The sequence below is a fragment of the Carica papaya genome, chromosome 5, assembly GCF_054855325.1.
Source record: "Carica papaya isolate Zhongbai chromosome 5, ASM5485532v1, whole genome shotgun sequence".
In the NCBI taxonomy this organism is placed as follows: Eukaryota; Viridiplantae; Streptophyta; class Magnoliopsida; order Brassicales; family Caricaceae; genus Carica; species Carica papaya.
This window is the reverse complement of record NC_142313.1, coordinates 37,569,029-37,583,698: the sequence shown is the minus strand read 5'-3', so window position 1 is coordinate 37,583,698 and position 14,670 is coordinate 37,569,029. Positions and strand designations below refer to the sequence as shown.

Here is a 14,670-nt window from a genome sequence, read left to right as displayed (position 1 = left end):
TTGTCTTTAGTACTTTAAAATGACATAAGTAAAAAATGTGAGTGTTATTAGTTTTGATAATCCCTAATTACAAATTAGTCATATAAATCTTGATGGAATTAATTATTTTACTTGGTCGAGATCTTGTTTATTGTTAAGTAAATCTAGATGATTGTAGGGTCACATTATTGGTGAGGTGAAGAAATCAGATGTTAGTAGTTTAGAATATAATAGACAGGACTCTGAGAGCTCCTCAGTAATGTTATGACTCATTAATTCTATGCAACCTCACATTGTCATAACATATCTGTTACTTAATATTTTCGAAAAAATATAGAATATAACATCTCTTACATGCTCACAAATGGGTAATGAGATCCAAATTTATGAACTTTGGAATAAAGTTCATAGTAAAAAGTAATGAGAGATGATTATTTTTTTAATTTTTATTTTAACTAAATGGATTATGGCATGAGTTAGATTATTATCAAGACTTTCAAGCAGATTGCCCTACATATGTAGTCAAATTTTAAAACTTAATAGAAAATGAGCGAATTTATAATTTCTTAATTGGTCTGAATACCAAATGTGATCAAATACGGGTACAAGTGCTTGATAAAGATCATATTCCCTCGTTAGAACAAACTTATGCTTATGTTCAGTAAGTAGAAAGTAAAAGAAATGTCATACTTTTTATTGCACAAGTTGATAAGGCTACATTAGTTGCTCAGTCTGATCAATCTAGATATATACGAAAGTGTTACTAAAGTGGCAAACCAAAACACACTATGAAAACTTGCTAGAAGTTGCATGAAAAACCAAATAGAGGTCGTGGGAGAATGAGAGGTGGAATCACGAGAGCTCAAGTAAATTTTATTGAAGTTAGGGAAACACTTAGTTCACCATCTGTTGGAGGTTTTTTAATCAAAGAGATTCAAAACCTGAAGTGTCTTCTGACTCAACTTAACTTTTCATCAACTGTTGACACATCAAATATGATTAAATCAAATATTGCTCATCTCCTTTCTATTTCCATTCATAATATATGGATTATAGATTCTGAAACTAACAAATATATGATAGGCACTTCTAAAGAATTTCTAATATATTTTTCTTATACTGAAGGGAAAAATGTCCATATAGCAGATAGGTTATACACTCTCGTATCTGAAACAAATTTCATTAAGTTTACCCATACTATTACATTATCTTCAGTTTTATGTGTCTAGTTTTCAGACAATTTTTATCTATTAATATTATTACTAGAGATCTTAATTGTAAAATTGAATTTTTTTTTTTCTGATTATTGTATCTTTCAGGATCTTTAAACCGTGAAAATGATTGACACTGGTAGACTGTAAAATAACTTATATATATCTTGGATAGAAATCAGAACTTAATTGAGAATCAAGTCACCATTAGGAATAAAGAAGTCAATATAAAAATACTACAATGATACAACGATTAGCACATCCTTCATTTTTTGTTTTAGAAAAATTATATCTAATTTTTTTAAAACTTCTATGGATTATTTGTTTTGTGATACATGCGAACTTGTTAAATATAAAATGAACTCTTATCATTTGAGTTATAATAGAAATACTTACCTTTTTATGACTATTGATTCTAATGTGTGGGGATCTACTTAGAATATGATGATCTGATGATAGATACTTTGTTACTTTTATTAACTGTTATACTAGATTAACATGAATTTATTTGTTAAAAGTAAAAAGTGATGTATTTTCATGCGCTCAATCATTTCATAAAATATTATGCACACAATTTAGTGATAATGTTTAGATTCTGAGAGCTGACAATGGTATAAAATATATGAATAGTAGGTTCTGTACCTACTTGAAGTCAAATAAGATAATTCATCAAACAAGTTGTGTCTACACTAGTGAATAAAATAAGATTGCTGAAATAAAAAACAGACACATACTGGAGGTAATTTGGTCACTAATATTTACTATGAATCTACCTAAAAGTTATTGAAAGAAATGTAGTTCTCTCAGCTACTTATCTTATCAATAGAATGTCTTTGCGAATTTTGAATTTTTAAAGTCCTATGAAGGTTTTGTAAGGAAAAAATTTCTATATTGTTTCCCCAAAGATTTTTGAATGTATGTGTTTTATTCATGCTAGAAATGTGAGTAAGGTAGAATTTAGAGCACTCAAATATATATTTATTAATATTCTCCTATCCAAAAAAACTAAAGTGTTATCATCCACTGTTTAGAAAATATTTTGTGATTATAGATGTTACTTTTAGAAAAAGATCGAGTCTTACTTCAACTCAAATCCAACATCTCTTCAGGGGGAGAGTAAGAAGGAATAGGTGATACCTAATTGGGTAACACTTGACAATTATATTCAAGATGAGAGTTCTATTGCATAAGGTCTTACTTAAGAAGACAATGTTGGATGTCTGCATAAACCAGACATGAAGAGATATTTAAGGAGAGACAAGTTAGAAAAAATCATCATGTAGTCTGTTCTATGTCAAGAATCTTCTTCGGTTTAAGAAAATACTGGTGAGTTATCTTTCCTTTGTGGTTTATCATATGAACTTATTATATTTAAAAAGGGAACGATGACTTGCACTAAATATCTTATATCTAACTTTATTTTTCATGACTCTCTATATCCCGCTTATAAATATTTTGTCTTGTCTATTTTCTCTGTCTATTCCATAGGATTAGAGAGATGTTTTAGGAGATCCCAGGTAGAAGGAAACCATGATTGAAGAAATAAAAATATTAACAAAAGGTGAAACATGAGACCTTGTTTTACCTCTACATAGAAATAAGATGGTTGATTGCAAATAGATGTTCATTGTAAAATACAAAGCAGACAGATTGATTGAAATATACAAAACTATATTGGCGGTTAAAAGGTCTACTCAGGCATATGGAATTGACTACCTGGATACCTTTGCACTTGTCGCGAAGATGAAGACAATTAAAATACTTATGTCTTACGCGACTAACCTTCATTGAGATCCACAATAGTTTAATGTAAAAAATACATTACTTTATGGAGATTTAGAGGAAGAGGTATACACAAAAATTTTACCTGGATTTAAAGATGAAAGGATGTAAGGAAAAATTTGCAATTTAAAAAATGCCTTACATAGATTAAAACAGTATCCAAGAGCATGGTTTGAAAGGTTTAGAAGAGTTATGATCTTTTTTAAATTTTAACAAAGCAATGATAATCATACCCTATTTACCAAACATCATAAGAGTAATGTCACTATTCTCATTATTTATGTAGATGATATTGTGGTGACTTGAGATGATACAAAAAAAACGACTTAACTAAAGTAACTTTTTATTCAAGAGTTTAAAATAAAAAATTTAGGAAAATTGTTATATTTATTGAGAATTGAAGTTGTCAGATATAATAAAACGATCTTCATTTATCAAAGAAAATATATCTTAAACTTACTAAAAGAGATTAGTATGATGTGTTGCAAGTTGATATAATTACCCATTGAAAGTAATTACAAACTATAAATAGATAGTGGTACATCAGTCGACTTGGAGGATATAAAAGATTAGTTGGACGACTCATTTATCTCTCACATACTAGACCTAATAAAACATATGTAGTTAGTCTAGTGAGTCAGTACATGCATGATTCTCACGAGACTCATTTACATGTTGTCTTCCGCATATTACAATACCTAAAATCTGTTACAGAAAAATGTATATTTTTTTTCCAAAAACTTTAATATAGAAGTATTTACAGATGTCGATTATGTTGGGTCTTTGGATGATAGAAGATCAACTACAGGTTACCGCACACTCGTATGAGACAACTTGGTTGCATGAAAAAGTAATGAGGCAAGTGTAGTTGCTTGCTCCAGTAATTTCCTACTCTAGTAGTTGCCTACTCTAGTGCTAAGGTAGAATATAGACCAATAACCCAAGTAGTATGTGAATTACTATGGTTGCAAAAGTTAATGAGAGAATTAAAACTACTTAAAAAGGAGAGACTATCCATGTTTTACGACAATAAAACAACCATTAATATTGCTCATAATCCGATTCAACATGACATGACAAAGCACATTGAAATTGATCGATACTTCATAAAAGAGAAAGTGGTTGATGGGTTCTTATGCTTATATTATGTATTTTCTGGTGATCAGATAATGAATATCTTCACTAAAGGACTATGCAATCTCTCCAGAACATAGTTTGCAAGTTGAGTATGTGTGATATATTTGCACTAACTTGAGGGAAAGTGTTAATAAGGATTTCATGTTAAGTAGAATACTATGTTAAATAAGATATTTTATTATTTAGAGTTCTAATAATTTAGTAATCTCATATAATTAGAACCCTATTAGAATAAGGATAATTCCATATATATATATCATAATTGTAACAACACAAAGAATAAGAAATAAAAAAGAGGAGAATTCTTTTTTAAAAAAAATTTCAATGGCTTTGAACAAATGTTGGTTGAATTTTAAATTATCTTACAAGAATTTCGAAATTGAAGGTTTTATTGTTGAATTTGGAGATCAGTTGGAAATAAATTCAGAAAATTACAACTTTAGATTTAGTAAAGCCTTTTTATTAAGGACAATTGGTGATGTAGGACAAATTGGGGCTAACTTTCCTAGTAAGAAATTGGAAAAAAACACCTAAATATTATTATTAGGGTTCTTAAAGATCACATCTAAGGATTTATTGAATTACACATCAATTATGAAAAATTCTCACAAAAAATATTAATGGATGCTTGAATGAATAATAAGTGAAATTACAAATCTATTTATTAATAATCTTTTTTTAACGAGAATTAAATTATGAAATAGTAATATAATAAAAATAATAATATTAATCACACTATAAATTAGAAGATAATATTAATAAAAAATAAATTCTTAACTCTAATAAGAATCTTAAATAATAAATTGAAAATACTCCAATAATAAATAAAATCTTATTATAGCTATGCGTCATTAATTATTCTCGAGAGAGTGGGACGGAAGCTTGGCTTCATCAACTTGAAATCATAGAATGACTTACATAACATGGTTTAGCCTCTTGAGGTCAACTTCTTTGATCAAAGGGCAGTCAATTTGACAACATTTCCATTTTACTATAAACTTGTAATAAATATCATTCTTTATTGTTACCTATTGATAATCAACAATATATTCAATCTCGTCCTTAGTATTTGAAATCTCTGACAAGTGAATAGGAACTCTATCAAGAGAAAGTGCAAGGTCATCTCGTTGATATAAAGTAAGATCTTCAACATTAAAGACCTTGTACTTGTATCTTTTGGTGAATTGATAACATACGCATTTGAGTTAATCTAAGGGGTACCATAACCATATCTCCCTTATTAAAGTTAACAAGTTTTTTTTTAAAAAAAAAATCAGCAAAAATTTATACCTTTCATTAATTAAGGTGATTAATTCTTGAAACTCTATATGTATGTCATGTATATGTTTAACGAAGTCTTCTATCTCAATGCTCGAACAAGCATCTAGCGGTAAGGGAGCCAAATCAATAAGTTTCCTTGGTTGTATGCTTGTAACCCATTCAAAAAGAGTAATTCTAGTTCTCTAATTTACTGAATTGTTGTAAGAAAATTTAGCAATAGGAAATAAAATCCCTATTGATAACACAATTAGGCACAAGATTAAATAAGGTCTCTCAAGCTCCTATTGATAACTTTGGTTTGTCCATCAATTTATAGATGAAATTGTGTAGAATACTTGAGCTGAGTGTGCAACATCTTCCACAAGGTACACCAAAAATAACTTAAAGTTTTTCTATCACAATTAAATATAATTGATAGGGGTAGCACATGCAAGTGAAATACTTATTTGAGAATAGTTTGGCCACATGAGAAGCATCAAGGGTTGTTGCACATGATATGAAATGAGCCATTTTAGAAAATTGATCTACTACCACAAATATTGAATCATGGCTTCTAGTTATTTTTGGTAAACTAAGTATAAAATCCGTGCTTATATATGATTGTGGCTCATGGGGTACAGGTAGGGATGTGTATAAGTTAGTATTATGTTTATTTCCTTTTGTAGATTTGGCATACATAACACCTAACAACTAGTCGAGTCACATATCTTTTTATGCTTGACCAGTAAAATGGATTTCTACCATAACAATTGTTTTATCTCTTCTAAAATGACCAATTATACTTCTGAATATAATTCCAATATTACTTCTAGTTGGAGAGATGTGTTGGGCAGACAAAGACAAGTTCCTTTAAATACTTTTCCATTATGCAACGAAAAATTAGGATAACATTTACACCATTAAGTCTTGATAAATTATGTCAAAATCCTTGAAGGATGAACAACTTGTCTGAACTAAATTAAATTCAACTTGGACAACCATGGAGGTAAACGTGATTGTCTTTTGGCTTAACGCATCTACTATTTTATTCTATATCTCTTACCTATGTTTGATTACAAAAGTGTACTCTTGTAAGAAATTTGCCTAGTTTACATGGCGAAGACTAAATCTTCAATGAGAATTGATATATTTAAGCGTCATAAGGTTAGAGAGAAGACAAACTCTTTTTGAAGTAGATAATAACGTCAGTGTTGAAGTGTTTGGATGATGACATAAAATTCTTCATTGTATGTAATATATCATTGTTTTACATATTAAACTTTATAGTAAAGTAAGTTATCTGATATTTTTTCAAACTAAGTATGCCATCATTACAACTTAATTTGCATCACAAACCACTTCAATACCTTGGTGAAGTTTGGAAGATGTAATAATGATGCTTCTGTCAATTTCTTCTTGATAATCTCAAAAGATATAGACATTATTCCTGTCTAAATAAAATATTTATTCTTCATTCAATTTGTAATGGTTGTTATTATAGTGTTAAAGTCTTCAATAAACCTCCTGTAAAAAGATACTAACTTGTGGAAGCTTTGCATTTCATGTAAGATCTTGGGAGTAAGTCATTCTTGGATAGCTTTAACTTTTTCTGGATCAATTTTGGAAGAGACGCAAAGGAACACAATGTTGGTTGTGATGAATGCACATTTTTTTAGGTTAATATAGTTTTTTTTGGCGACGTACTCTCATAACTTGTTATAAGTGAAAGATGTATTCTTTCTTAAACTTACAGAAGATAAGAATATCGTCAAAATAGATAATTATTAGAAAACTTGATTCATAAAGCACATGAAAGTACATGGGGCATTAGACACTTCAAATAGCATGACTATTCACGAAATAACTTTAGTTGTTTATATATTTAAATCTTTAAATCGAATCATTAAGTAACACAAGATGATAGTTGGGCTTCTCACACTGTATACTCCATCAGTGCAGACTAGAGATATGTATACTAATTTTTTTAATACTTCTCTTGATTTTTAATTAATGCGAAAATTTATGGGCGAGAGATGAGAATTGTTATACTTTGGATTTACTATGATGTTAAATCAAGGGTTGTTACAATTTGTGTTATATGTAGACATTATTAATCCTACATCACTGATAACTCTATTAAAGATGTGACTTATTGATTTAAATTATGGTACAAGTAGCAAATATGAATGAGGAATAGTTCAGATTCCATTTATTTATTTTTTTATTTCAAGTAACTACTTCTCTAATAAAGGCGTTATTAGTTATAGAGAAGTTGTATTGCAACCTTATCTGCAAAGAAAACTTATGTAACTACCTTCTCTAGTGTCATACATTGAATTGGAATTTAGAGCTCGGGTAGGATTTATATGCCATGAGTCATATATAAATTTTAGCATCTAAATTGACCTGGTCACTCATTAGAAAGACTACAACAAATATACGCATCGAAAAATATAAGAGTTTAAAAAATACATTGAAACATTATATATATATATTTAAGATTAAGTCAATTTAATTTTAATATTTATGATGTTACTAATGTTAGATTTGCAGTGTTTAAAATTTTTGTCGTTTTATATTTATATTAAAAGATTTCGTTGTGCAAGAAGAATGATAAGGTCTGTGTTTAATGTTTATTCATGCAATACATTAGAGTAGAAATAACAACTTTGATAATTTTCTATCAACGAAGTTTTATTAAAATCAGTTCAACTATGTTGTTAGAATTTGTCACAAAAAAATTATCTGAAAATTTAGATTGGTTAGACTTAATTACTATTAGTAATAAACAAGATTAGATTTTCACCGAGATTATCCAAAAAGCTGTTATTAATATGATAAGAGGCGCAATAAGGATAAAATATATAACATCAATCAAAGATACATAGATATATATAAATATGTATACCTTTTAAGACATTAAAGGAAATCGAATTTGGTCTTCTTTGTCAAAAAGCTAACCATGTAAGCATTGATATATCATTCTCCTCATTGTTCTTAAGTATTAACCGTTGCATTTCTGTTAATTAAAGAGGATTAGTATATAATGTAGGACAAAGTTTCTTCTCTGATATTAAATTGAATTTGGTCCCCTGCAAATAATTAGAATTTTACTAACATTGTGTTGCTTGATAAATTAAACAAACAAATCGAAGAAATTTTTTCTTTTTTGCATTCAATATTAAGAGTTTTGAAAATTAAAATATATTTTTCTCTCAAATACTAGCACTTATTCATTTAATTCTCACAAAATGGGAACACACTCACTTCTTTTCCAATATAAAATTAAATACCCTATTTACTAATATTTAAATCACACTAATTATATCAAATAATATATATTGTATTCTTTCATCTTGCATCATAGATCGAGAGTGTTTTCAAAACTTTGATGCAGGAGCAAAACTAAGCAAAAATAAGAATTTTTCATGTATTAAAAATGAGTCATTACTAATTTGTTAACTTTTCTTAAATTCTTTGAGTTATATGGTGGGAGAAAATCGGTATTAGATGAATCAACTACCGATTTTCTACATGGCTTTTGCCAATTTCATAGTGTTGAAAAATGTTTTTAACCACCATTTAGGATGATTCTTGTATAAATTTGATAATCCTTCAAATAATTCCAAACAATACCATGATTATATTCTTATTTATTGTGGATTAAGAGATATTGCGAATTAAAATTAAGGATTTGATTATGCTAATAAAAAAATATTATTGTTTTTGGTATATATCATTTATCCTTTTGGAGTTTGTACTAAATAATGATTTAACAATAGAAGTAAAAAATATATATTAGGATATTCTCTATTATTTTAAAATGTTCAAATTTTACCTTTGTAAATTTTTTGGTTCATGTCGCTCGTGAACTTTGAAATTAGTGTCAAATAAGCCCTTCCTTATTAAAAAAAAACTCTAACATCATTTACGTTATACTAATATGGTGTTTGCATAACACTAACATCGTAACAAATTTAAATATTATTTTTTAATTAGGCATGCATGGATGTCTTATCAGTGCCACATAAATAATTATATTACAGTGTTACTAATTTAAAATAATATTTAAAATAAAAAATAAAAATTAATATATTTTAATTTTTCTTCATATATAATATATTTAATATGTAAATTTATTCTCTTCAGTATTCACAAGTCAGGATCATAAAAGTGTCATGTTGGTAAAACACGAATGACATTAAATTTTATTTAATAAATTTTTTTTTTTTACACTAATTTAAAAGTTCAAGGCAATCTAAATAAAAAAATTTATAAAATAAAATTTAAACATTTTTAAATAGTAAATAATATAGTCCAATATTTTAACTAGCATTTTAGTATTTTTACCTCAATAAATTTACCAAAATCTTTAAAAAAATAAATGAAATTTACCAAAATGAAATTGTCATACTCTCGACTTTTGGGGTACAATTGTTTAAAAAATCGCTAGTGTACACGTGTCGCAATCAAAACGCAGAAACTGATCCTTCACGTAAAAACCTAACTTGATAGTATCAAAACCCGAAAACACTAAAGTCACCCGTCGTGCCCTCAAAGCTCTTCGTTCACGAAGGAGAAGAGAAACTGAAATTTCCCTCTCTAAGTCTCCGTTTACACCCGCTTCTAGGACTTCAGGGTCCTCGGATCATCCTTGCTTGACCCAAACTCCATTTTCAGAAAGAAAAGAAACAGAATTGCAGACGAGAAGAAGAAGAAGGAGAGGAAGATTAACCCGAGAGACGAGAGAGGGAGAGCGAATGCAGACAGGTGACACCGGAAGCCGGGAAATCCAGGTACCTGAATTACAGGCTTCTTCTCTTCTTAATTGAATCTCTATATATAGGTAGATTACTTCTTCTTGTTTATGATATGGTTAATAATGATAGCATTAGAGGCAACGTTAAGAAACTCCATTGAAGCAACTTATGCCACTGATCGAAATGAATTTAGAAGATAAGTGTATAATTAATCTTTGTGTTCCAGTTGTTGGGGAAAAGCCAGAAGAATTGGAACGTATAGCTCTGAGTAAGTTGGAAAATTTAATTGCTATCTTCTAGGTGTTTTCAATTTTTTTAATGCATTTAATTTGAATATCAGATAGTTGATAATCCATCCTCTAACCAGCTTAAACAGCTTTAGACTCTTTCTTTGTTATATTTTTCTGTTGGTGAATAAAATTGTTTGAAGAATTTTGTTTGGAGATTTTGGGTGGGTTCTTCTTTTACATTTTCTAGGCATTGAGTTTTTTACTTTTTCAAGAAGAGAAGCCATGATGGTGCATACTGAATACCCACCCAAGATTTTATGGAATTTCTGAAGTGTCCCCATATTTAGTGAACTGGGTCATTGGCTATAAGAGTGTAAGCTCATGACTAGTGTTCTTAGAGTTAGTAAAAGTCTCAAATATAGTATGAGAATAGGTTCCATATGGTACAGCTACTATTGTGATCCGATATTCGTACCCCAGGTATTTATTTGCCAAAATTGTATTAAAGGTGTTACCGGGTAAGGTGAGTACTTCCTTTTCTGTTAGCTATCAGACATCAAAAAAATTTCCATTAGTAAAAGATGTAAATTCATTGAAAAATAAAAAATACGAATGTTGCAGGGAAATAGGTTGGTACTATTCCTTGCTTATTAATGATGTATTTCTTCATTGCCATTGTGCAACTTTATTTATTAAGTCAAGAATTTAAGTTGAAGAAGAGATTATCCATCTAAGTCAATTACCCATCTAATCTAATATTGATGTACTTATTCTTTTGCCCTTTCTATTTTTTTGTTGTCCTGCATAAAGTAAAAGTCAATTATCCATCTAATCTAATATTGATTAAATAAATGCCCAAGCATTCCGAACACTCATGAGTCTTTATACAAAGTATCTTCTGTCCTTTCCACAACTATTAATTAGATTCCTCATCTGAATATCCAATCAAATTCAAGATTCAAGATTGAGACAGTAGACACTACATTAGTAGTAGAAAGGCGATCATATTAGGATTTACCGATTATTTGTTTATGCGCCAAAAGGAGAAGGAAGCTTGAGGTTTGGAATTTGTACCACTATTATGACACACATTGCTTTGACTCACACGCAGGTTCATTCATATGTAGAACATAATTGTCTTATGTTTTTAGTGAGACTAAGTGGGATTGTATTTAACTTTCCTAATATGTAAACTTATGCTTCTGGATTCAAAGCTTTTATTTTGTTTTCCAGTCAACTATTGATAGAGGTCTTCATTTTCTTGCGTACATAATGCCATATGAGAATACAAAGAAACTTCCAAGTCAATGAGAACGAGAATACTTGAGTAATGAGTTTGTTATTTAGACATAAAGATCTAGTGCTTTACAGATATGCAAATATTGAGGGTTTCAACTATGAGAAAAGTTAAAATTTTGGAATGTGTTATACATTTTTCATCTCTCTTATGTAAGGGTATGGGGGAATTTATTCTCTCTCAGTTTCAACAAAGAATTAAATGATGGTTTAGTACCTCAGGTTATTAGGAATTGGTTATAAGGTGGTGATTTGGATGAGAACTTAAGGATGACAATTTGTTTCAATCGTGTGGTTGACTAAGGGTTTGATTATGTAATTGGTTTGTTAGAGGAATTTATATAAATGGTTTTTCACACAGAGGTTAGCTGACATGTGCTGCTGTCTACTGGGATTTAGTTTAAAATCAAAATTGTCTCACCTTTTGTTATTCTCATCATGTTGATTATAAATGGTTTTTCACACTGAGGTTAGCTGACATGTGCTGCTGTCTACTGGGATTTAGTTTAAAATCAAAATTGTCTCACCTTTTGTTATTCTCATCATGTTGATTATAAATGGTTTTTCACACTGAGGTTAGCTGACATGTGCTGCTGTCTACTGGGATTTAGTTTAAAATGAAAATTGTCTCACCTTTTGTTATTCTCATCATGTTGATTGGCTATAATATAAATATAAGGCTTGATATGTACACAGATAGAAGATGCTGCTCTCAGCAGCGAGCAAGTGCCTTATGGTGAATGCTTACTGCAGATGGAAGAAGCTCCTGTCAGCAGTGAGCAAACTTCTGATGGCGAATGCAACGAAAGCCTGAGAGAAAGGAATGGTGAAATAGCAGTGCTTGAAGGTAAGAATGATTTAGTTGAGGAAAAAAAGGAATTTGTTGCACCAGCTGTGGGCATGGAGTTTGAATCATATGATGATGCGTATAATTATTACAACTGCTATGCCAAGGAAGTGGGATTTCGAGTTAGAGTGAAGAATTCATGGTTCAAGAGGAATAGCAAAGAGAAGTATGGTGCAGTACTTTGTTGCAGCAGTCAGGGTTTCAAAAGAATTAAGGATGTTAATCGCATAAGGAAAGAAACTAGAACTGGTTGTCCTGCAATGATAAGGATGAGGTTAGTTGACTCAAGAAGATGGCGGATTCTTGAAGTTACACTAGAACACAACCACTTACTTGGTAACAAGATTTATAAATCAATTAAGAAGATGAGCACTGGAACCAGAAGAAAGTCAAAGTCAAGTTCCGATTCAGAGGTGCAAAAAATCAAGCTATACCGTGCTCTTGTGATTGATGCTGGGGGTAATGGGAATTTAAACTCTGATAAAAGAGAAGTAAGGAACTTTTCCCACCATCCCAGCCAGCTCAACCTTAAAAGAGGTGATTCACAGGCCATTTATAACTACTTTTGTCGTATGCAGTTGACCAATCCTAATTTCATTTACTTGGTGGATTTCAATGATGAAGGGCATTTGAGGAACATATTCTGGCTTGATGCTCGTTCTAGAGCTTCTTGTGGTTACTTTGGTGATATAATTTATATTGACAACACATATTTGTCTTGCAAATACGAGATTCCTCTTGTCACTTTTGTCGGAATTAATCACCATGGACAGAGTGTGTTACTTGGTTGTGGCTTGCTTGCTGGTGAGACGACTGAGTCATATATTTGGTTGTTCAAAGCCTGGCTTAAATGTGTCTCTGGATCCTTTCCTCAAACGATTATTACAGACCGCTGCAAGACTCTGCAGTCTGCAATAACAGAGGTCTTTCCTAGATCTCTTCATCGTTATAGTTTGTCACACATCATGAAGAAAATTCCAGAAAAATTAGGAGGACTGCGTAACTATGATGCAATTAGAAAGGCATTGATTAAAGCAATTTACGACACACTGAAGGTAATAGAATTTGAAGCGGCCTGGGGATTTATAGTCCAGCATTTTGGAGTAGGTGATCATGAGTGGCTTCAATCTTTATATGAAGATCGAGCTCAATGGGCTCCAGTCTATTTAAAAGACACAGTATTTGCGGGGATATCTGCTCTAAGACTAGGTGAGGTCCTTGGTCCTTTTTTTGATAAATATGTGCACAAACAAACACCTTTAAAAGAATTTCTTGATAAATATGAACTCGCTTTACAAAAGAAGCACAAGGAAGAAACACTTGCTGATATTGAGTCAAGGAACTCTAGCCCCACATTGAAAACAAGGTGTTCATTTGAGTTGCAGCTCTCTAAAGTGTATACGAGGGATTTGTTCAAAAAGTTCCAGTTCGAGGTTGAGGAGATGTATTCATGTTTTAGCACAACACAGTTACATGTTGATGGGCCAATTGTAATATTCTTAGTGAAGGAGCGTGTTTTAGGTGAAGCAAACCGGAGGGAAGTAAGGGATTTTGAAGTTCTTTACAATAGAACAGCAGCTGAGGTTCGATGCATCTGCAGCTGCTTTAACTTCTACGGATATTTATGCCGTCATGCATTGTGTGTGCTGAACTTTAATGGGGTGGAAGAGATCCCGCCAAAATACATTCTACCAAGATGGAAAAAGGATTACAAGCGTGTATACATTCCTGATAAAGGATCCAGTCATGTTGATGCTATTGATTATGTGCAGTGGTTTAACCAATTGTACAGAAGTGCCTTGCAAATAGTGGAAGAAGGGGTCACTTCTTTAGATCATTACAAGGTTGCATTGCAGGCATTTATGGAGTCATTAAATAGGGTTCATGATGTAGAACAAAAGCAAGAATAACTCAATCTATTAAGGTAAAAGCCTTTCCTTTTCTGTAAATAAAATTGATACATCATTTTTTTTTTTCAATTCCAAGTCTTTTTCTTCTTTTTTTGAAGAGTGAAGAAGACTTATTAATTTTTCAACTATTAAAGATGTGATACTTTAGTGCTTTATTGTTCTATACTACATGTTAATTAGGAATAAGTTTGCCTATCGGAGATTATTCTTTTATGATGGGTGTCTCTTATATTTGGTGCAAATGGTGAGGAAGCAAAG

At 30.6% G+C, this 14,670-nt stretch overlaps 1 protein-coding gene across 3 annotated transcripts; it reads left to right on the top strand.

Moving 5' to 3' along the window:
• Positions 1 to 9,896: 9,896 nt before the first annotated feature.
• FRS6 (FAR1-related sequence 6) lies at positions 9,897 to 14,625 on the top strand. 3 transcript variants are annotated; one of them, XM_088220695.1, is made up of 3 exons: positions 9,897 to 10,165; positions 10,356 to 10,397; positions 12,352 to 14,625. In XM_088220695.1, exon 3 carries the CDS (start codon positions 12,409 to 12,411, stop codon positions 14,410 to 14,412), a length of 2,004 nt encoding a protein of 667 aa, XP_088076821.1. In that variant the 5' UTR covers positions 9,897 to 10,165; positions 10,356 to 10,397; positions 12,352 to 12,408; the 3' UTR covers positions 14,413 to 14,625. The 3 variants fall into 3 exon arrangements, with proteins under 3 accessions (XP_088076821.1, XP_021888432.2, XP_088076822.1); XM_022032740.2 differs by lacking the exon at positions 10,356 to 10,397; XM_088220696.1 differs by lacking the exon at positions 10,356 to 10,397 and having other exon boundaries at positions 12,335 to 14,625.
• The last annotated feature ends 45 nt before the right edge of the window (positions 14,626 to 14,670 follow it).

Bases quoted from the DNA above. Each gene is read 5' to 3' on its own strand.
- FRS6 (XM_022032740.2), top strand. From the start codon at position 10,130: ATGCAGACAGGTGACACCGGAAGCCGGGAAATCCAG. The intron at 10,166-12,351 runs GTACCTGAATTA...ATATGTACACAG, and splicing joins CCGGAAGCCGGGAAATCCAG to ATAGAAGATGCTGCTCTCAG.